We start from the raw sequence: 21,148 nt of genomic DNA, 5'->3' as shown, positions 1-21,148 counted from the left end.
GTTCGCTCGTCACGCTGAAAAACCCGGGTTCGATTTCTGACATCGGTAAAATGTGTGAAGCCCATTTCTGGTGTCCCCCACCGTGATATTGCTGGAATATTGCTAAAAGCGGCGTAAAACCATACTCACTCAATCACTTGGTTAGAATAGGTCTTCAGGAACCCATGCTTGCCTTAAATATGCTTGTCGTAAGAGGTGACTATCAGGATTGGGAGGTATTTTTTCAGAAAGGTATTTGTTTTCATTACAACGAGGTTTTTTTTTAAATGAGGGTAGTGCTCATTTCCAGAGCAGAACTCCAGAATATTGATTTTTTTTTGTCATGGCAACAATTTGGACTTATACTGAAAATGAGGGTAAGAGCTTGTTTCTGGAGCAGAACTCCAAAATCATTGACTATTACTTGAAGAAACTTGCTATACAGATCAGCCTAATGGTGATCTAGTGCCTTTTGATGATTTGGGATGTTGAAAACTTCTGAACTGAAGGTATCCAATGGCAACGAACCAAAAGGGTTCATTACTCCATTACCAAATTGCACCAGACTGTGGAGATATGTCATCTTCTGATGACGCTTGTTGTTTTTGTTAAAGTGAGGGAGTGAAGTTTTACGTTGCTTTTAGTAATATTCCCGCAATATCGAGGCGGGGCACACCAGAAATGGGTTTCGCACATTGTACCCATGTCGGGAATCGAACCCAGGTCCTCGGCCTGATGAGCGAACGCTTTAACCACGAGGATACCCGACCGCCCCTATTCTAACCAAGGGTATTCTAATCATGGGTACCAATGAATGCAAATACTTTTTTTGAAACATGGTGGCAGACTGGCGAACACTTTAAACATTAGGCTACCCGACCACCCCCGTTTTTGATAAAAATACTTGTAATCAAAGTTTACAAGATATACAAGATGTTTTAAAGATGTTAGCTTTTTCTTAAGAAGCAAAGGGCACTTAAAGCTGAATCTTTGTAAATGGTTATGACTATAACCATGATAAGGTGATCCGTAAGAATATGTTTTTTTCACTTACAAGAGACGTTTGTCTTAAGATTGTTTCTTCCTGTGAGCTACAGAGATTTGCGGCAGGAATATTTTTTAAGACCATGTATGATTTCTGAAACTGTTTTCACTACATTGAGACAATCAAGAGACAGTCCCCCCAAAGGACATGGGAAAGGGTCATAATACATGTAAAACAAGTAGCTGTAACTTTTGGCGGTAAAACCTCTGAATATGTAATCATTATTTTTACCTGCCTTTTACATGATAGAATCTCACATGTTTTTTCAGGAAACTTAAGCGTGTTTAAGGACAAAGTAACACAGAAAAATGATCAAGTAATAGATATGGAATGATCCAACAACTGTGCGATTCGATACGTATCACGACACCTTGCTCGCGATCCGATACCTATCTCAATACTTGCCTGTGCTCTTATCTGTGGTGTGTAAGCAATCTTTTTCATAGACATGATGACCAAATACCTGGCAAACTAACAATTTACACTTAGCAGTGTCAAATATGGCACAATGGATGAAAATATTTATGTTTTCTATACTCATTTTCACTAATAATTAGTGTTTGGTGTAATATTTATTAAAGAATACATTTAAGGTAAGAATCGATGCTTGTTACTTAGTGTGTGATTGTGATTGATAAGTGAATCGAGATGCATTGGTGTATTGTCCCACTACTATCAAGTAATGGCCAAGTGGAACCTTTCATACAAAAAAAGGAAATAAAACAATTTTCACCCTGACTTTGCAGTCAACAAAGATTCTTCATCAGGAAATTTCTTAGTATTTCTGTTTTTTTCCGAGAGGAAAAAGTTGTAGATATTTTACCACAATTTGACTATCAAATGTTTGTTTCAGACAAAGCATGTAAGAAAGTGTATGAGGTAAGACCTGATCTCAACGAGAAGGTATCACTGTGGTGTGGCGACATCACAACGTTAGAAATAGATGCTATTGCCAATGCTGCCAATGAAGGACTCCTTGGAGGAGGGGGAGGTAAGTTACAGAGAGCTCAGTTTTAGCGTAGAGGTTATGGTATAGCCTGGTGGAGGACACGGATGAACCAGATTCAATTCCCTGTTAAGACCATTTTTGGTACCCCCTGCCATGATCCTCGATTACCCAGTATGTTATATCTCCATTCTGTTATTGGAATCACATGAAGCTAAAAAAAGCTGTCCAATCAAGTCACGTTGTTCCATCGTGATTGAAACAATTGGTGATATCGCCAGTATTTGACCGGCCTTGTTGCTTGTGTCTCAAATACTTCTAAGAAGGTCTTGTAGCCTGACTTTGACCCTGTCTAAATTCAAAGGAAATGACTCTTGATTTGATAATATATATTAAAGACCGAGATTTTGATATTAGATCCATGTCAATCTTGCTTTTGAAAGCGGCGTTGTGCTACATTATAGATAGGTGTCACTTGGTAAACCTGCTAAATGAAGCTATGGTGGGAAATGGGTCCTTTATGTATATCATAACAGAATGGAAATATTGTGCCCTGGAACATCAAGGTTGGGAATACCTGATGATATATGATGGTGTGGGAATATTTTTAAAAGCAATGTAAACCCATAATCAAATATATTGTGGGAATATCAACTTTGTCATGTTAGTCAATACTGTAAACGCTGTTAACATGTTTGAGTGATATGTTGCTGATGATAAGATACGAGGGTTGATGTGATCGAGATATTTACACAAAAACTTGAGTCAAATGACCCAGTTGTTTCGCCATGACATGTCAGTAAATTCAGCAGAGGTCTGTGACCTGTGGAAAATGGACAAACTTGTGGAACATGCAGTGATCAAGTTCTTGCAGAAAGAAAGAAGCCCTCCATGAAGATATGAGTACAACACTTAGGAAGGATGCCCCATCCCATGCCACGTTAAGAGGTTAGAGGTGGGCAGGAAAGTTTAAGCATGGCAGGGAGAGCCTTCACGAAGGCCTGTGATGTCAGCAACATCAGAAGTGATCCAGAGCATCCATGACATGGTGATGACCAACTGGGACTGATAATTCAGTAGGCATTTCTGAGGAGAGAGTGCATTCCATTTTAACAAAAACTTTGGCAATGAAAACCTTATTAGCTCATTGGGATCCAAAGCTTCTGACATCTGCTCAAAAACGCACCAGGCATAACGTCTTGTGATAATCCTGGCTCCCCTGTTTGAAGCTGAACTAGAAAGGATCTTGCAATGATTTGTGACTATGGATGAAACCCAGGTTCACTACTTCTAGCCTGTGTCCAAACAACAATATTCGAGTACTTGATTAGTGCACATTCCTCACGTTTGTCCATTTTCCAAAGGTCACAGACCTTTGCTTATTTACTGACTTGTCACATCAAATTGACTCAAGTTTTTGTGCATATGCCTTTATGACATCATGTAATGTCCGCAACAAAAGATTTCATTATTACACCATTCCTTCTATGTGATGTTCAAAACTTTTGAATCAACCCTCATACTATGTGTCCTATAAGTGATCAACTTCGTTATAACAATTGTAGCCACATTGAGATGAAGCTAGAATCAACAATCAATGATCCTCACTAAAGACAGATGGAAATGATTTAGTCCATACATACATCATGTTGTGGCCAAACAGTGTGAACATTTCATGCTTATCCAAGTTATCCAATCACTAATGGACCTGGTTCAGGGTTAGAATTGGTACCGACCAAGCTATGCTGGTTGTGAGAGGAGACTTAATGAATCGGTTGGTCAGAGACACTGGCTGGGTTGATTGATTGTACCCCTAAACAGTATGGATCGTTCTCACAATGTCAATAACAGGATTGTTTAGTCCATACTAGAAAGCTGGCTGCAGTATGTATACAAGAATATTCACCCCCTCCCTCCAATGTTATTGCAGTAGATGGTGCTATCCATTCAGCAGCAGGACCCAAGCTGAAGAAAGAATGCAAACTCCTTAAGGGCTGCACACCAGGCAATGCTAAAATAACTGCTGGCTATGAGCTTCCTGCCAGATGTAAGTGCTGAATCATTTGATAAAATAACCTGGTGATATGATTCAATCTGTTTTCTCCAGACAATTATTGATCTACTGCCATGTTTGTATTGAATCAAATGTTTAGGAAAATGAAAGTATAGGTTAAAACTAGGAGTGTCATGAATTCTTGGATAACTGGTTATGGTTTGATTTGAAGTCCTAACCAGTTAAAACATGTGCAAACCAATATTATCCTGTTTTAATGATATTAATATCATTTGAAGTTATATGTAACGTAAACCATGAGAGATAACTTAACCAAACTTGACACATTGATTGGCCTAGTTGTGAACTGGTGCCTTTTGATAGTTTGTTTTATTTCTTTCCCAAAAATTTTTTTTCACATTCCATTGCAACAACTTTGACTCAGACCATGTAGACTGAAAATGGATGTAGTGCTCGTTTCCGGAGCAGGTCTTGACAGCCGTGCATTATTTGTTCACCAAACTTGGCACATAGATAGGTCTAGTGGTAAACTGGAGCCTTTTAAAAGTTTGGGACTTTTTAAGAATGTTTCCTTAACAAGAAACTGGTAACGTGTAACATTCGTTTCTGGAGCAAAACTTGGAATCCGTTTACACATTTTACAAAGAGATCTATGCAGGGTTGTCTGAGAACCGTTACCATAATTTATCATCCAAAACTTGCTCCCATAGGAGATATCGCTTGGGTGTGATCAAGAGATATCTACATTGTAGATATTGCTGCAATGAAATTGCATCACAATGATTTGCAGACGATTGTGACGTCACTGGTTACTATGACATAACAATCAAATGACATCACTAATGATGACAAAATGAGGAATGAAACGTGTCTGTATGTTAGAATGCTTAGTTTGAGTTGCTAGTTGTAGGAATGAACATTAATAATTTTGTTGTCTTTTTGAAAATCCCACATGTTAATGTTATTAAGTTACTTTTCAGATGTTATTCACACTGTTGGTCCAGTAACAACTTCTCCAGAGATCCTGGAGAGTTGTTATGTTCAATCCTTGACAAGAATGAAAGAAAACAAGCTGAAAACAATTGTAAGTGTCTCCCCAGTAAATCTAGCACATCCATTTTTGATGTCTTGATGCTGAGCTACACAAGCTCCAATACTGACAACTGGCACTGCTCATCCAAGATGCCAAGTTTTTCTAAGATCAATTACTAACACTAGATATTGTTGTTTGCATGATATTTATCACAGGTTTTGTTTCATAGTACATTTAACTGCATGTCAAGAAACGTAATGTAACATATGTGAGCACAGCTGCAATTGGTTTACTCAACCACATGCTTTTGACAGATGTGAGTGACTTCATTCCGCATATACCTGTTACATGCCTCTGGGGAATTTTTCAATCTCATTAAAATCAGATCTTAGTTCTCGCTATCGCTAAACAATGATCTAAAGACATCCCATTAAGGGTCACATCAGAACGACCTTTCATCCGACCAATCAAAGAGTCGCTTATCAGATCATGAAAGTGACAGTTGGAATGTGTTTTCTAATCATGCAACCTCGAAAATGTTAACATGGGGTATTCCGAATGACAGTAACGGCCTGTACGACCTGTTCTGTTAAAATTATCGTCTATCTCTCACGTCCGTGGGATAAATGTTTGAATGGTGGAAGTGTTGCACAGTACATGGGAAGCTGACGTCGACTTCTTGTTAGTCATTTCAGTGGTCCCTGGACTGGGTCGTTCTGACGTGACCTGTATTAGGATGTCCTCAGAGATCTTTGTTTAGCGGCACTGGAACTTAGATCTGATTTTAATGAGATTGGGAATTTTTCTGACTAAGATGTGATGACATTGAACATGTTTTAGGACTTGAAAAGAGATAGACACAGGTAAATTCCTGGATACCAGTAGATATTGCTGTGGTCAGCTGTCACTGATTTTGTGAAGTCTAAATGGTTCATGGTACATGTTTCTGGTGATACTGAATTATGATAGTTTTATATTAGTACTGCTACTAATGAATGAACAACTCATATGTCACACCATCATGAAAGTACATTTGCAAAATGATACAGAAAGTTTATTGATTGGGTTCTATGTTAAAATATAGATTTTTATAAGTAGTATTCACCATTTCTTGCGAACATTGATATTAAGAACTGGTGTTTTGTTTTTATGTTACCTAATTGTAAAACAGAGTCGGACAAAAATATTATTGTATAGATAAGTCATTTTTTTATATTTCTAATTTCAGATGGTTTCTTTGTCTTTTGGTCGGTCGCGTAAACCAATTAAAATATTTGTAAGGTCTATGCACACCTTTCTAGTATCTTTCTCTTTTCCAGGCGTTTCCTTGTATATCTACAGGAATATATGGTGAGTTAACACAAAACCATCAGTACACACAGTACATGCCCCTTGCCCAAGGGGACAGAACCCTTCTGTCGGTTAAGGTTTGTCTTCCACACAAAAAAGCTCAGGAACAAAATGGACCAATTACGTTGACACTTCACATTCTTGTACCCACTACTGATGTCACCTTAATTTATTCAACCTGTTGTTTCCTAATTTTCATTATGACAGACATTACTTGACAGACAAAATACTTTTGTTCAAAATGTTATAAAAATTGGTCCATAGCGGGTTTGTTTTCCAGATTGAGAAATCTGTTGAAATTTCATGTGATTACTGGTGTGTATCCAGTATAATAATAATAACAATATAATAACAATATATAACAATGTTGACAACATGTTAGTTAACCATGTTAACTGGCTGTCTTTGTTGACATTTTGGTAAATGTACCATGGAGAGCTACAATACTGTGTGGCTGGCTCTAGTTACATTATCAGCAGTAGAAAGTAACATTTTTAGTCCATTAACATATAGCAAAATCTTTAAAAAGGGCATATTTCTACTAGTCCTTACGATACCTTAACTATGGGGCAGTTTGGCAAGGACGACAGGACTAGTGCCAAATTCTAATGCTTATTTTGTGATCTTGAAGATGCAGTATTTATAAGCAAAACAGGTTGTTTATTCATCCTGTGGACTTTATCCCATGTGTCTGAATAGGCCTGTTTTGCTCCTGATGAGATTTAACGAAATGCAATTGTTTCAGGTTATCCTAATGAGAAAGCAGCCCCAATTGCGATGAGAGTAGTTCGAGATTGGCTGGAAAATGATCCATATGGACCTGAGGTACAGTGTCGAACTTGGACAGTGAAAACTCAAACTCCGATTTTTTGTCTGAAGTTTCAGCAATATACAACTTACCCATTGGATAAGAGGCGACAACATGATTACAAAACTGACATTAATACCTTATGAAGGACTTATTTTGCCTAATATGTATGGATTAATTACAATGTTAACTTAAATCCATCAGAAGAGAGACCATATGTAAAGACAGGTCAAATTAGTTTGCCTGCTATCCCGGTAAGATTCCAGGTAACATAGGTCCCCAGAAACCTGTGTTTGTCATAAGAGGTGACTTACGAGGGCTGGCTGAAAAGTTCTAAGCCTAACTGTGGAAGACCTGTATTTCTAACTAACTAACTAACTGTGGAAGACCTGGTTTTCATTTATTTCTCCACATAGTCCCCTTCCAAGTTTACACACTTTTGCCAGCGATGCTGCAAGGCCTGGATGCCGGTCAAGAAGAAATATTCTTCAGCCACCCTAAAAAAGGCATTCACAGCGGAAATGACGTCATCATTACTAGGAAAATGGCGACCGGCTAGTTCCTATTTCATTTTGGGAAACAGGTGGAAGTCTGACGGGGCCAAATCGGGTGAATAAGGGGGATGGTCAATGAGTTCGAAGCCACAATCAAGGATCGCTGACATGGCAAGCACCAATTTGTGAACAGGAGCATTGTCTTGGTGGAACAGGACTCCTTTAGTGAGCATTCCCCATCGCTTAGCTTTGATAGCTTCACGCAACTGTCTCAGTAAGTCAGCATAATATCTTCCATTGATAGTCTGGCCTTTTTCAAGATAGCCAATCAGCAGAATACCCTTGGAATCCCCAAAGACTGAAGCCATCACCTTTCCAGCAGAAGGAACCGACTTGGCTTTTTGGGGGGCTGGTGATTCCGGATGCTTCAATTGTTTAGACTGAATTTTGGTTTCTGGTTGAAAGTGATGAATCCAGTTCTCATCCATGGTTACAAATCAGGCTAAAAAATCATCAGAATCTGCTTCAAAATGGCATAAATTGTTATGGAACGACAGGAATCTGACACGTTTCTGATCCGCTGTCAAGAGCTTTGGCACCCATCTTGCAGAAACTTTTGTCATTCCCAACTTGGTGATAATGTGCTCAACCCTCTCATGAGAGATGCCCAGAACACTGGCAATATGTCGAGTGGTCAATCGTAGATCAGCCATCACCATGTCATGCACCAGGGTAATGTTTTCTGGAATGGTTGCTGTTGAAGGCCTTCCTGGACGCGGGTCATCGTCAAGGCTCTCTCTGCCATGCTTGAATTCCACAGCCCACTTCTTTAAAGTGGAAAAGGAAGGGGCATCATCCCCTAAAGTGGAGACCATGTCAGCATGTATCTGTGTTGGAGTTAGCCCTTTCAGTAGCAGGTACTTGATGACTGCCCTATAGCCAGTTTTGTCCATTTCAGGTGATTTCAATGGGTAGGTTCACAAGGTGGTCTGGTACAAAGACAATAATAACACTACAGTTGCAGTTCTTATGTCTATGATTCATTAAATGATTGTTGGTTGCAAAAGTTTGTTTCAATCAGATTGACATATCTCCCTTAGGCTTAGAACTTTTCAGCCAGCCCTCATACTAGATTGGGTAGTTAGCTTGGTAACTTGGTTGTTGGCATATCTTCATAGCTGGGTTTGATGCCTATCATGCCAAATACTGGATTGTCGGATCCAGGCTAATTATTTACAGACAGTCGTCATATAGCTGGAATATTGCTTAGTGTGGTGTTAAACTGTAAACAAACAAAACAAAAGTTGGCCTGCTAATTTGTTCAGCATCTTTTTCATGAATACAGTGTTCCCTCACTATTGTTTTCTTCGATATGATATAGCGCCAGCTCAGTTATAGCATGTGGTAAAGCATGACTCCAAAATTTTACTTACATTTTTAATAATTTTAGATACAATTCTTCCGACCATTGCATCAAAATTCTTGAAGTTGTAACATTGGGTACTTTTTAACTGAATCCCAGGTAGATATGGGAGGAAACGTGTGCACAGCTGATTCCTATTTCTGGCTTAGTTTACAAGAAAATACACATGGTAATCTTAATCTCTGCATATAGAACAATGGCTAAGAGAGCAGGAAATTCAATTTAAAAGGTAAATCATCATGTCTGGTGATGTTTTATATCAAATTTCATATTTGTATTGACAAAGTTTGTTATACCTTTTCGTTCACCTGTATTCGTTGAAGAGATATAATGTGTTTTTTATAAAGCGCATAACCATGTAACACTCGATAAATCGTTTTTAAACTATGAATCATAGACAACTACTGTTCTAATCTTTTTTTAAACTCTGAAACCTGCAACGTAGAATGTGTTAGGTAGGCAGAGAATACTGTTTTTGTTGGTCTTCTACTCCCAACGACTCCACCTCAGTTAAACCACTGATTGTCTATAACGCTCATCAACTATTTTTCAGCAAGGAATCTCTGTATATATCATTTTATGTACATTCATTTAGCTTGATGTGTTAGGTTATCAAAAAGGCATCGCCTGACTAACATTGTTTTGAATGTTTTCTGTCTCAAACATTTAAAGGTTTGAGTTTAATGCAAACTTAGGATTCTCGAACGTAAGATACACAGTGTCATGCAGTGTGATGTTCTCTCTGTCAGCCACATGGTCATTGATGCTTGTCTTCTACAATACAGGTGGAGAGGGTTATTTTTTGTCTCTTCCTGGATATTGATGTGGAATTATACAAGGAGGGGATGAACACTTACTTCCCACTTGGAGACAGCAACTCAGGAGGTGAGGGTAGGATGAGGTTTGTCTTGCCTAGGAGGTGAATCAGACATTGAATAAGAATGTGAAGGAGGAAGTGAGTAAATAAAGAATACTAAACAAGCTTCTGTGTAATACCAATTTGATGAAACGTGTGAATCGCTCTGGCCTAACCAGAACTATTCCCGAGTTTCATAAAACTAGTATTACATGGGAGCTTGTTCAGTATTTTATTTACTACTTGCCATTGATAATTCCTTTTTTTAATTTCACTGGCCTGTGTGAATAGGTGGACATCTGTGTGATCCACAGTATAGGTTTTAACAGAATTATACTTCAAACACATTAAAAGTTGACACATATTAATTTAATACAATATGTCATTCCTTTTGAATCCAGGGGTCCGTTCCACAAAGCTATCATAGCACCAAGGTTATGGTAATTCCCATACTATAACATAGACTTACGACTGTCTTTGTTCTACGATCGCCTTGTGGAACAGGGCCCTGCATCACAAAGTTTACAGATATGTCACAATACCCTGTTACGTAATTTGTGGTATTTTGTTGAAACAATGCCATGTGACGTCAGCCCAGCAACAGGGTTGCTGGGGTGATCGGGTATGCATAAGCTCCTGTCAGAGGTCTATCATCTCAATGTTGTTGAATAAGCCCAGGGATGTTGGGAGTTTTCAATATTTGTGAGTGAAACTTGTTCCTGCAGTTAAAAAGCATGTGCCTTGGTATTACACAACATTACATACAGCTAGCTGTATGTTATTCTACCACGAATTTGGAATTTACTCGATTCTGATTGGTCAATCAGAGGCTATTAAATCACAATAATTAATCCCTCTGATTGAAACAGCGGCATCACCGCGGAAGCTAATATTCATAGAATAGTACTATTTTCAGTCATTGTCGGTAGGCATATTTAAATAATTATATCTACAATTACAGGTTACAAAATGCACAGATGCGGTTACTACAATATTCAAAGGATGTGTGGCAATACATTTCGTGCAGAAAAACACGACAGAAATCAACAAAGGGAATGTATATATGTTTTGAAGACAACATAGAGATTGGAATTTTGGCGCTTTTCTATATACGACTGTGACGTCAAAACTTTTGCGTCACAATGAGCGATATGACGTCAGAATGGTGGTGTGCGATGTAGAGCAAAAGCCTTGCAAAGCTTGCTTTGTTTACTTTAGGGATGCCTACCTCATGTTAACTTACCAAGTTGCCGAGCTTATATGCTTTCAATGCCTGTCATGTGTTCGAGTGAAGTATTACGGTGTAAACAAACTGCTTGAGTATATACAGCGCCATATTTTGTTCAGTGATTCCGTAATTCAGATCGATAACCCACTCAAAACACTGTAGTCAACCCATGCCGCTTCACTTAGTATATTTGCTGACATCAAAGAGTTAGAGTTTTATTTAGTCATGGTAGAATGGAGATAAACATACTGTGTTTTCAATGTAGAGCTAGGTTACCTGTAGATTAAACCCTGCTAAATTGAATTTGCAACCGAATGCGCAGCGTGAGGTTACAAATGTTTAATTTAGCGAGGTTAAATCTACGGGTAACTCTCGCTCTACATTGAAAACACAGTATGTTTGTCTCCTAATTGTATCTTTTCGCAGGCAAGTAATAATTGAGTTTGACACTGCTTCAAAAAGTACTTAAGTAATATCACATTACATCAGCTAAGTGTGAAGAAGCCTGAAGTGACACGTAGGTCATACACTTTCACCACTTCATTGAGACACATGTATATGTTTGGGTTGGGTGCTGATACAAGATACTAATCATGGAAAATCTCAGATTTGATCTCCTGGCATTGCTAAGGGATGCAACTCTGCAGGTCTGTTCATATTGTTAACTTATCTTGTAACGCCTTCACCTCAGACCATGAGAATGTCAATTACTCAACATGTTACCAGTGTTATTTACATACAAGTAGTAAAGTATTCTTTGTTTCTTGATTTTTCTAATTTTGCTTGATGTTTTTAATTTTTCAATTATTTGTCATTTTATAAAAAAAAAAATTTTCACTTTATATTGGGTGAAATGATTTCACTTATTTATCAAATGACATTGCTGGAAGATCATCAAATACGAAACATCAATAACACAATAATTCCCCAAGTTTATCAACAGATGTGGATGATCAAATAAGATTTTCCAAAGCTATACTTCCTTTGAGAATGTCTAGTTTGATTTGCAGGTGAAACAGCTGAAGGTGCTGTAAGTGATGAGGCCAAGGGAACCAAGGATGGTGATGATGTTTCTGTAATTGATGAAGCCACAGCTACAACTGTTGATGAAGTTGATGTCAGCAATAAAAGCAAAGAGCCCAAAAATGAATCCATGGAAGTGGATGATACCGGAGACACATCTAAGGAGAAGGGAGACAACTCTAAAGCATCAAAGGGCAATGAAAATGACATTGAAATGAAAGATGATCAGTCTGAAAGTCAGGAGGCTTCTATTGATGACAAAGTTGATGATGACACACAGGAAACAGCTAAGGGGAAAGATGGAGGTAAGGTGTCAGCAGAAGAAAGTAAGGGAGATAAGTCTAGTCGAGAAAAGAAGTCTGTTTCGGCAAAGAAGGAATCAGCGGATGGAGACGGAGACGGTGACGGTGACGGTGACGGCGCCAGTGACAAATCACCATCAGAAGGTAGCAAGGAATCTGAATCGGCCACAAAGACAAAAAGTTGTCATTTATGAGGATGGTATTTTTTAATGATGGCATCTTTGAAAGGTTGAGGTGTGAGAAGGGTTCTCTGGAATTATAGTAAATTAATAATGATGCTGAAAATGTGACATCCCTTTGAAAAATATCTTGCACCAAGGGCATGTTCATTTTATAACACCACTTCTGGTGTCCCCTGCCATGATATTGCTGGAATATTGCTGAAAGCAGCATAAAACAATACTCATTCACTCATTTTGTAACATGAGAAAAATGCTTCCCCAAGATATAAAAAATTGGTCTTTTTGGCACATGATTGCACTTAATCATATTTTAGGTTCACACTCGCAAGTGTTCATTAAGTATTTTTTCTCAGTCATATGAACTCTCTTGTAACTTTCATAGTTTTCCTCATTTTATCAAAAATCACAATTGTTTTAATAGTCTTAAAAGGTTGCTTATCGTTCCTTATCCTTTTTTAATACTGTAAGTCTGGTATGGGTTGTACCATGCAAGTATTAAGAGTGTTCAACAAGCATCTTTATGCACAGAGAAAAGTTTTGTTGATAAGAACATGGATCCAGAGTTGGGGTCCAGGAGGTCCGGACCCCCGACTTTTGAAAAACTAATGTAGTATGTTGTTGGCATTAAAGTTATCTGAGAGATGATTTTGATATTTTGGACCCCTCCCTTTTAAAATAGCTGGATCTGCCCTTGAAAAATACATGACAGTTCGTGGTCTAAAAATCAATTTAAAAACTGTTTGTTTTGGATGATATTTAAAACAATCTCCTGGTAGGCATTCATGTCGTGGTCGGTGACTTTGTATGCAGGTGACTAAACTCTAATGCTCCTTTGCTTTGAAATTAACATCCCACTCAGCTGATCTTTGAAAAATGACTTTGTTTAGTTTCGTGTCCCATTTGACAAAGTGTCATTAGTATTCATCAATTGGAAGTCTGTAGCAAGGTGTAACAAGCATAGCTCCAAGATGGCTTGTCAAACAGGGCTCCAAGTCACCAGTACCTAGTGTATATTGAGGGGGTATCTAAAATGGGAATCGGGTGGTCAGGTTGATTGTGTTTTGTTGTACCCTGAGGGCAGGAATTGGTGCTCATGCTATTAGTCACTGGTTTGTTTGAATTAGACTAGGTTAATTACATGCTGCTGTGATGTAGCAGGAATATTGTGGCCACATTCACTCACTCAAGCTAAAATGAGGATTGGGGTTGACCTGGCTAATTTGTTTCTTTGCATCCGGGCGGTCAGCATTGGAAATTAGCACTAGTCCTGAAGTGATTGCCAAACAGCCAAATAGTTAAGGTATCATAAGGACCTGTCCAAATTTGCCATTTTAAACAGTTATGCTATATATTATCATTATAAGATCTAGTGGACTAAAACTGTTAGTTTCTTTCGCTGGCAATTCAGTAATCAGTATGGATTGGTGCTCATGCTATCAACCATAAGTAAGCCTGGTCAAGAATCAGAATTGGTTATTTAAACCTGTTGTAAACAGTTTAATATTGTTTGAGAAATTCATGATAGTGTTGGAAAGAATTGTGTGTGTACACACTGCCATCAAAATGTACGCCTGTCCGGCAGCCCGAGACTACTAAAATGTGAGGACAAGTAAAAGTCCAATCATGGTTGTCCTCATTGACTCGTTGCATTGAGGGGCTATAAGTTGGAACCAGAACTCAAAGCTTCACTTTTGCTACAAATCGGAACTGAATAAAACTGACAGAAAATTTAAACATTTTAAACAATTTGGTCTTGTCCAAGCATGACTTCTTCAAACTCAAGACTAGTGAAGTAAAATTTCCACTATACTCCTGACAGGTCTTTATTAACGTCATTCTAAGGCTGTATGCGACCCCTGCAGTTCTCACAGTAATCATGTTTCTTGTAATACCTTCCATATTTACAGTCTGTTTTATAGAACCTTCTCACATCATCTTCCTTGCATCAGCAACTTGCAGACTTGTATATTGTGGGATTTATCACTGGATGATCATCAATTTGTACATTTTCAAGTTTTTATGTATGTTTCTGTTATACAAGTCATGAGTAATGGCCAAATCTTATGTTCAGCGAGACATATACACATATAGTTGTTTTGTAGAGGGGATATTCGGCTCCCACTAATGTTAATGCTTCTGTTTTAGCTTGTTTACCATGTTTACATAATGGGATATTTCATTGATGGATTTAACTCGATCATGTCGATGATGAAATATGTTTCATGATTGATGCTTTGTCTTTCAGACAGGAAGAATGCTTGGATGATTTTTGTTAATTTGTTAAATCAATGTTTTAATGATGCATATAAATGTTTTGAATTTTAGACCAGCAAACCACCAGATATAACTCCAATAATCTGCTTATATCTCACTAACCCTGGTCCACTATTTTGTGGTACTTTGTTAAAGGGGGCCTCATAGGGTCTAGTCATCAATTGGCTGGGCAGAGTTGCGGCTTATCATGCTTATAGGAAGCCAGGATCCGATTATCAGGGGTTCAAATTCCAGATTTGCTGTGATTATGATTCTCAGTTTGCCTGTGCTCATGGGTTTCACCAAAATGGTAATCAGTTTAGACCTTTATGACTTTTGGCTCAGTAAACAGTAAACTAACATGAAATACTGTGGAAAGCGGTGCTAAGGCCCTCTTCTCCTTCATGAGATTTTATGCATGAAGTCCAGTACTTGGGTGAACAAAGCTGAATTTGTAGCTGACTGGTTGCAAATTACAGGAGCAGTAACAGCACTCAGACATGACACTGATGCCAGGAAAGATTCAGCATTTGATTCCTGGTAGTGTCCTGTCATGAGTTCTCCATCTTATTCAGGTCTCTCTATCTTTAACACTCAGTTGAGAGAAAAGAAATACATGAGCATAGTGTAGAGTATTACAGCATAAGTTTTGATTTGAATGTATATTTACTATTACCGGATTCACTAAATTTCGGATTCGGTTTGAGGTTTAAAGTTGTGTGCTATGCTGTCCTACAGTTATGCTTGATTATATAGTGTCATAGTGCAGATTTATGAGAACCGGTGAAATAGGGGCCCATGTTACTTAGAAATTCAGGGTCATTTGTAGTTGTTCAGATTCCTCTAAGGTGTTCACTGTGCAGAGATGCATCCCTTAGACGTTCCAGAAACCTTCGATCATAAGGTTGGATTCCCAGTTCACCCTGATATATTTCTTGATTTGTCATGGCTATGCCTATGCTTGTTGGTTTCACTGAAGTGGTTAACTATTAGGACTTCAAAGAACAGTTAACCCAGACAGAAAAATCAATCACTCAATGATGCATACCCCTTGAAATCTGAAGCACTAATGATGAGTAAGGCATTTTGTGGTCGTGGCCTAGATTTATGTGTTAATACTTCACTCAATTTCAGTGTATGAATGTATGAGGAAATTTAAGGACAAAATCATTAATTCAGAATCAAATTGACATGGACAATGATCAAATATTTTTGGTCTATATCAGTTTAATGCCTGCTTTGCTATTTGCCAAGATGCATCCATAGCCAAGAGTTACTTTCTGACTATTTTCATGATTAAAAATCTTTTTTTGATTTGTTCCTTTTTGTAGTAAAACCTCTTCCAAAGAAAGGAATCACCTGGCTCGATTAGAACATTTTGTTGATTAAGTGTTTATTAGACAATCGAATATACAGCAGATATGCAAGATATTGAATTGTTATTTTTGAACATAATGGAATTGTGAATAAATTACCAATACATGTAGTCCATTGGATGACTATGGAGTGAATAAATAGTAATAGAATGATTTCTAATGAGATTGTCTGTCTTTTTTTATGAAATAATATTTGCATATACTTGGTTAGTGAAGGATATATTTATGGTTGTGTGTAGCATTGTCTGTAGTGCTACCAGGAAGGACTCTTTGAAGGATGTATGCCCCTGGGTTTCACCAAAGTGGTTAACGTGGAAGTCCTGCAGCACTTCCAGCTTTGTCCCACATGATGCTGATCTGACTGAAATACTGTTCAAACTCACTCGGGGGCATGGTTGTGGGTTGGAATCCCGGTTCGCCCCGATTATGCCCCTGGGTTTCAACAAAGTGGTAAACGTGGAAGTCCTGCAGCACTTCCAGCTTTGTCCCACATGACGCTGGTCACTCGGGGGCATGGTTGTGGGTTGGAATCATGGTTTGCCCCGATTATGCCTCTGGGTTTCACCAAAGTGGTAAACGTGGAAGTCCTGCAGCACTTCCAGCTTTGTCCCACATGACGCTGGTCACTCGGGGGCATGGTTGTGGGTTGGAATCCCGGTTTGCCCCGATTATGCCCCTGGGTTTCACCGAAGTGGTAAACGTGGAAGTCCTGCAGCACTTCCAGCTTTGTCCCACATGACGCTGATCCGACTGAAATACTGTTCAAACTCACTCGGGGGCATGGTTGTGGGTTGGAATCCCGGTTCGCCCCGATTATGCCCCTGGGTTTCACCGAAGTGGTAAACGTTGAAGTCCTGCAGCACTTCCAGCTTTGTCCCACATGACCCGACTGAAATACTGTTCAAACTCACTCGGGGGTTGTGAGTTCGAATCCTGATTTTCCCTGATTATGTTTCTAGGTTTGTCAGCACCATACCTGTGCTCGTGGGTTTCACCAAAGAGTTAAACTCTGAGACCTGCATCACTTCGGGCGTTCCTCCCACATTAAGCTGACACCCCGCAATGTAACTGTAATACTGTTAAAAGCAACGTAAAACCCAACTCACTCACTCTTCTCAGGATGTAGAATCGCCCTGGTTATTATCCTTGGTTTTTCAGCACCATATAAGTTGGCTGATGGATTACATCAATGTAGTGGTAGGAGTGGTGGGCCAGTCGTATAAGTTGCTGCAATTCATTGTGCGGAGTTGCATCCCTTGGGCATGCCAGAAACAACTGATCTCATTGGAATAACACATTTGCCGTGATTATGTTTCAAGGTTTGCCAGCACCATTTCTTGACAGGACTTGGAGTGAGTGAATAAAAATTAATCAACGCAGCATCAGCAATTGACATGTTGTGGCCTGGGGGTCCCAGGGGCTTATGGTGCAGTTAGGTCCACAGGTTGTTGCAGCTACTTCGGTCACATCTCAAATGACCGTTGGGATTCAGACAGGCTGAAAAGTGTGAGCTGTGTAGAGTTACGTCCCTCAGCTGGGTCAAATATTCGCTGGTTATTTGTTCGAATCTGGGTGAAGCTGATTTTGTACCTTGTTGTCTTTAACATTTCATTCAAGATTATTGCATGTGGGTGTGTGGCTGCTAGTTTTGTTTTTTAACGCTGCACTCAGCAATATTCCAGCAAAATGACAGAAGTCTGTAAATAATCGAGTCTGGACCAGATAATCCAGTGAATGACATCACGAGTATCGATCCACGCAATTGGGATACGATGACATGCACGAACCAAGTCAGTGCGCCTGACCACCCGATCCCGTAAGCCGCCTCTTACAACAAGTATTGTCCCCTTTTACGGCAAGCTTGGGTTGCTGAAGGCCTATTCTATCCCGGATCTTCACGGGTCAGCTGCTAGTACTAGTCGGGACTTATGTCAGTTTTATTATGCAAGCCCACTGAGGTACTATGCCCCAGTTTAACTTTATACTGACTCCCAAGCCGACCAGTCCTTGTTTTATCCCGGTAATAGCACAAGGCAGGGGGGTAAGACGAAGTACCATCTTTTAGCATCTTTTGGGATGGGATCGTGCCCTGGACCATCGCTGTCCAGCAGATGCTCAAAAGTTTTCAGACCTGGTTAGAATAGGTCCCCAGTACTATTGCTTGTGAGAGGCCACAATCTTAAAACCGGTCTGACGCCTTGATGGGCATGGAACATTTTTGGTATCAGTCACTGCTTTGTCTAGCCCAGACTGGATTATTGACAGTACTGATATATTGCTTGAGTAGTGCTGACTGCAGCGCAAAACATTCACTCCGCCACAGCACCTGACAAACTAGCGGTTGATACTATGAACAACGTCAAAGTCCGTCGAGCATGCAGTGAACCATCTTGACCAAGAGTCCTCTCTTCTGAAAAGCATATGTTACTGGGTCATTATTCTTTCCCGTCAAGTAATCCCCACAGATTTGTATTGCTGTAGGTAGATCTACTCATTCACTCAATCTGTACGGACCGCCTCCGTGGTCTAGTGGTAGAGCGGAAGGTCCGGGGTTCGATCCCCGACCGAGTTATACAAAAAGACGTTTAAAGATGGTACTTGGCGTTACCCTGTCTGGCGCTCGGCATTAAGGGGTTAAAACAAGGACTGGTCGGCTCGGAGTCAGTATACTGTGTCTGAGTGGGGTATTCATGTTAAACTGCGGCGTGGTATCTCAGTGAGCTAGCACTATTAATCGGCATCAGCCCGGACTAGTACAAGCAGCCACACACACACACACACACACGTGAAAGCACATCGCTATATAAAAGCAATAATCTTGGACGCGACGTTAAACCCCATTTCACCTCACCTTGAACTGCATCCGACCTGGCATGCTGCTTCTAATTGATTTTGAAAAAGAAAATTGATACCGTCTCAAAACCATTAAAACTTGCTGTTTTAGAAAGATATGGCTTCGGTCCTTACAAAGTGAAATGGGTAAATATTTTTATATTTCACCTCACCTCAATCTGTACGTTATTTTGATACAGGATATAAAACAGGAATCAGTATGAGATTCGGTACAGTTTTGATTTTTATTGAGTACAGATTTCACCCACAATTCCCTTTTTACCATTTCCATAGACCGCACACAGCCCGTGTCTTCAAGATTAGGTGAAGACGTAATCTTCGGGAAGCATAGTGTTCCTCACCAGTGTATCACCTTTAGTTGGTATTAGTCAGGCATATATCTCATTAAAAATCCAGTTTTAGAGACCACCAAAACATTTACAGTCCTGATATGGCTAAAATACTGCCCATGGGATCATAACATTTTAACACACTTCAGAAGCATTTACACTATACAAGGCACCCAAGATAAGACCATTTGCAGATGGATGAAACATTCCAGAGATGGTTGCAACATGTAACAAAATGATACGATGATGGATGATGACGTACTGAGAGATGGTGACGTGACTTCAAGTACCGTCGTTGACTTTTCATCACAGTGGACAATGAACTGTGACGTAATGAAGGACGTCGACAGAACGCTTCATCTTGTGAGAATCCACGTATCTTGTCTGTTTCATTCCTCTTGTTTCGTCTCACAGTACGATGTTTCACTTTTGTCTATTGTTATATGTACACAATTTACCCACTTATAAATAGTCAGTTGTTTCATTTCCATGCATAATATTCTGTAATATCCCACTTCTGTTCCATTGCATTGTCGTTGCATTCCTTGAACACCAGCGATCCATTGGGGTTGAGGTATAAACATTTTTTACGATCTTTATTGTATATGTGACCGCTGGTCTAGAAAAGAAGGAAAAGTCATTTTGTAACGTGAATGATTTCATTAACATCAGTGAAATGCAATCTTAAAGTCTTGATGTCAGAAGTTGAGTGACACATTATGATTACAATTCACAGTATGAGTCAGTGAGTGAGTATGGTTTTATGACGCTAACATTCCAGCACTGTAACGGCAGGGGACACCAGAAACGGGCTTCAACCCTACGTTATTATGTTCATACTACAGCTAATACCATCGCGTTGTGCCGAATTCGAATCAAGATGGAAGACATATGCTTCAATATGCATCCCTTAAACGAGATGCCCTTCCTAGCAATAATAAGTTGTTAATAATAATAATAATAATAATAATAATATCATTATTATTAATAATAATATCATTAATAATAATAATAATAATAATGATAATAATCATATTAATATAATTATTATTATTATTGATTAACGCACTCAGCAATACTCCTGTAATACCAAGGCAGCCTGTAAATAAACGAGTTTGGACCAGACAAATAAGTTGTTGATCATATGAACAACGCCACGGACCGTCTTGGTACGATGGCGATACCACCATATCCACTTTGGTCAGCTGTTACGACAAACAGATAAACGGAGACATATTCTCACCCCTAATAGACACAAATGTTTACATAACTAACCTCGTTCCAGTCCCAAGGGCCACTGAGATCTGTAGTACTGCACCACTCCTGAGTGACACCACCGTCATCCAACGCCAATATACACCGCTCCCCAAACCCAATCTGGCCCTTTGTATTCAATCTGAATATCTGTAGATACAAAGAGTGAGTGAGTAAATATTGTTTAATGTCATGGTCAGCACATTCCAGCTACTTCCTCTGTTAATAATACAGCCTCAACAAGGTAAACCAGTGACTGAAACCAGAGCAACGATCGGGGTACGATGACAAGCAATCAGGCAAGGCGCCTCACAATCCGATCCCATTTTACGACAAGCGTGAGGCACTGTGGACTTATTCTGTCCCAGAACACATATGGGCGATAGACACAAAGAACCAG

General features: G+C 39.3%; 2 protein-coding genes across 3 annotated transcripts in view; one reads left to right on the top strand and one right to left on the bottom strand.

Annotated features, from left to right (window-relative positions):
* The window catches only part of LOC139442676 (ADP-ribose glycohydrolase MACROD2-like), a 29,775-nt gene extending 14,166 nt beyond the window's left edge, over positions 1–15,609 (top strand). For both annotated transcript variants that reach the window (XM_071223541.1, XM_071223540.1), the window contains 7 exons: positions 1,878–2,015; positions 3,901–4,017; positions 4,965–5,068; positions 6,337–6,367; positions 7,113–7,192; positions 9,878–9,977; positions 12,187–15,609. In XM_071223541.1, the coding sequence (XP_071079642.1) occupies positions 1,878–2,015; positions 3,901–4,017; positions 4,965–5,068; positions 6,337–6,367; positions 7,113–7,192; positions 9,878–9,977; positions 12,187–12,695 (1,079 nt within the window). In that variant the 3' untranslated portion in view covers positions 12,696–15,609. The remainder of the gene's footprint in view (positions 1–1,877; positions 2,016–3,900; positions 4,018–4,964; positions 5,069–6,336; positions 6,368–7,112; positions 7,193–9,877; positions 9,978–12,186) is intronic.
* Positions 15,610–19,380: 3,771 nt separating this feature from the next.
* LOC139442695 (N-acetylgalactosaminyltransferase 7-like) overlaps positions 19,381–21,148 on the bottom strand; it is a 28,338-nt gene continuing 26,570 nt past the window's right edge. The window contains exons 11-12 of the mRNA XM_071223574.1: positions 20,770–20,898; positions 19,381–20,113 (exon numbers count right to left, since the gene is read on the bottom strand). Of these exons, the coding sequence (XP_071079675.1) occupies positions 19,976–20,113; positions 20,770–20,898 (267 nt within the window). The 3' untranslated portion in view covers positions 19,381–19,975. The remainder of the gene's footprint in view (positions 20,114–20,769; positions 20,899–21,148) is intronic.

Source organism: Haliotis cracherodii, unplaced genomic scaffold, assembly GCF_022045235.1.
Source record: "Haliotis cracherodii isolate W230 unplaced genomic scaffold, xgHalCrac1.p SCAF_5, whole genome shotgun sequence".
Classification (NCBI taxonomy): domain Eukaryota; kingdom Metazoa; phylum Mollusca; class Gastropoda; order Lepetellida; family Haliotidae; genus Haliotis; species Haliotis cracherodii.
Note: the sequence above shows the minus strand (reverse complement) of the source record. Positions and strands in the feature narration are given on the sequence as shown.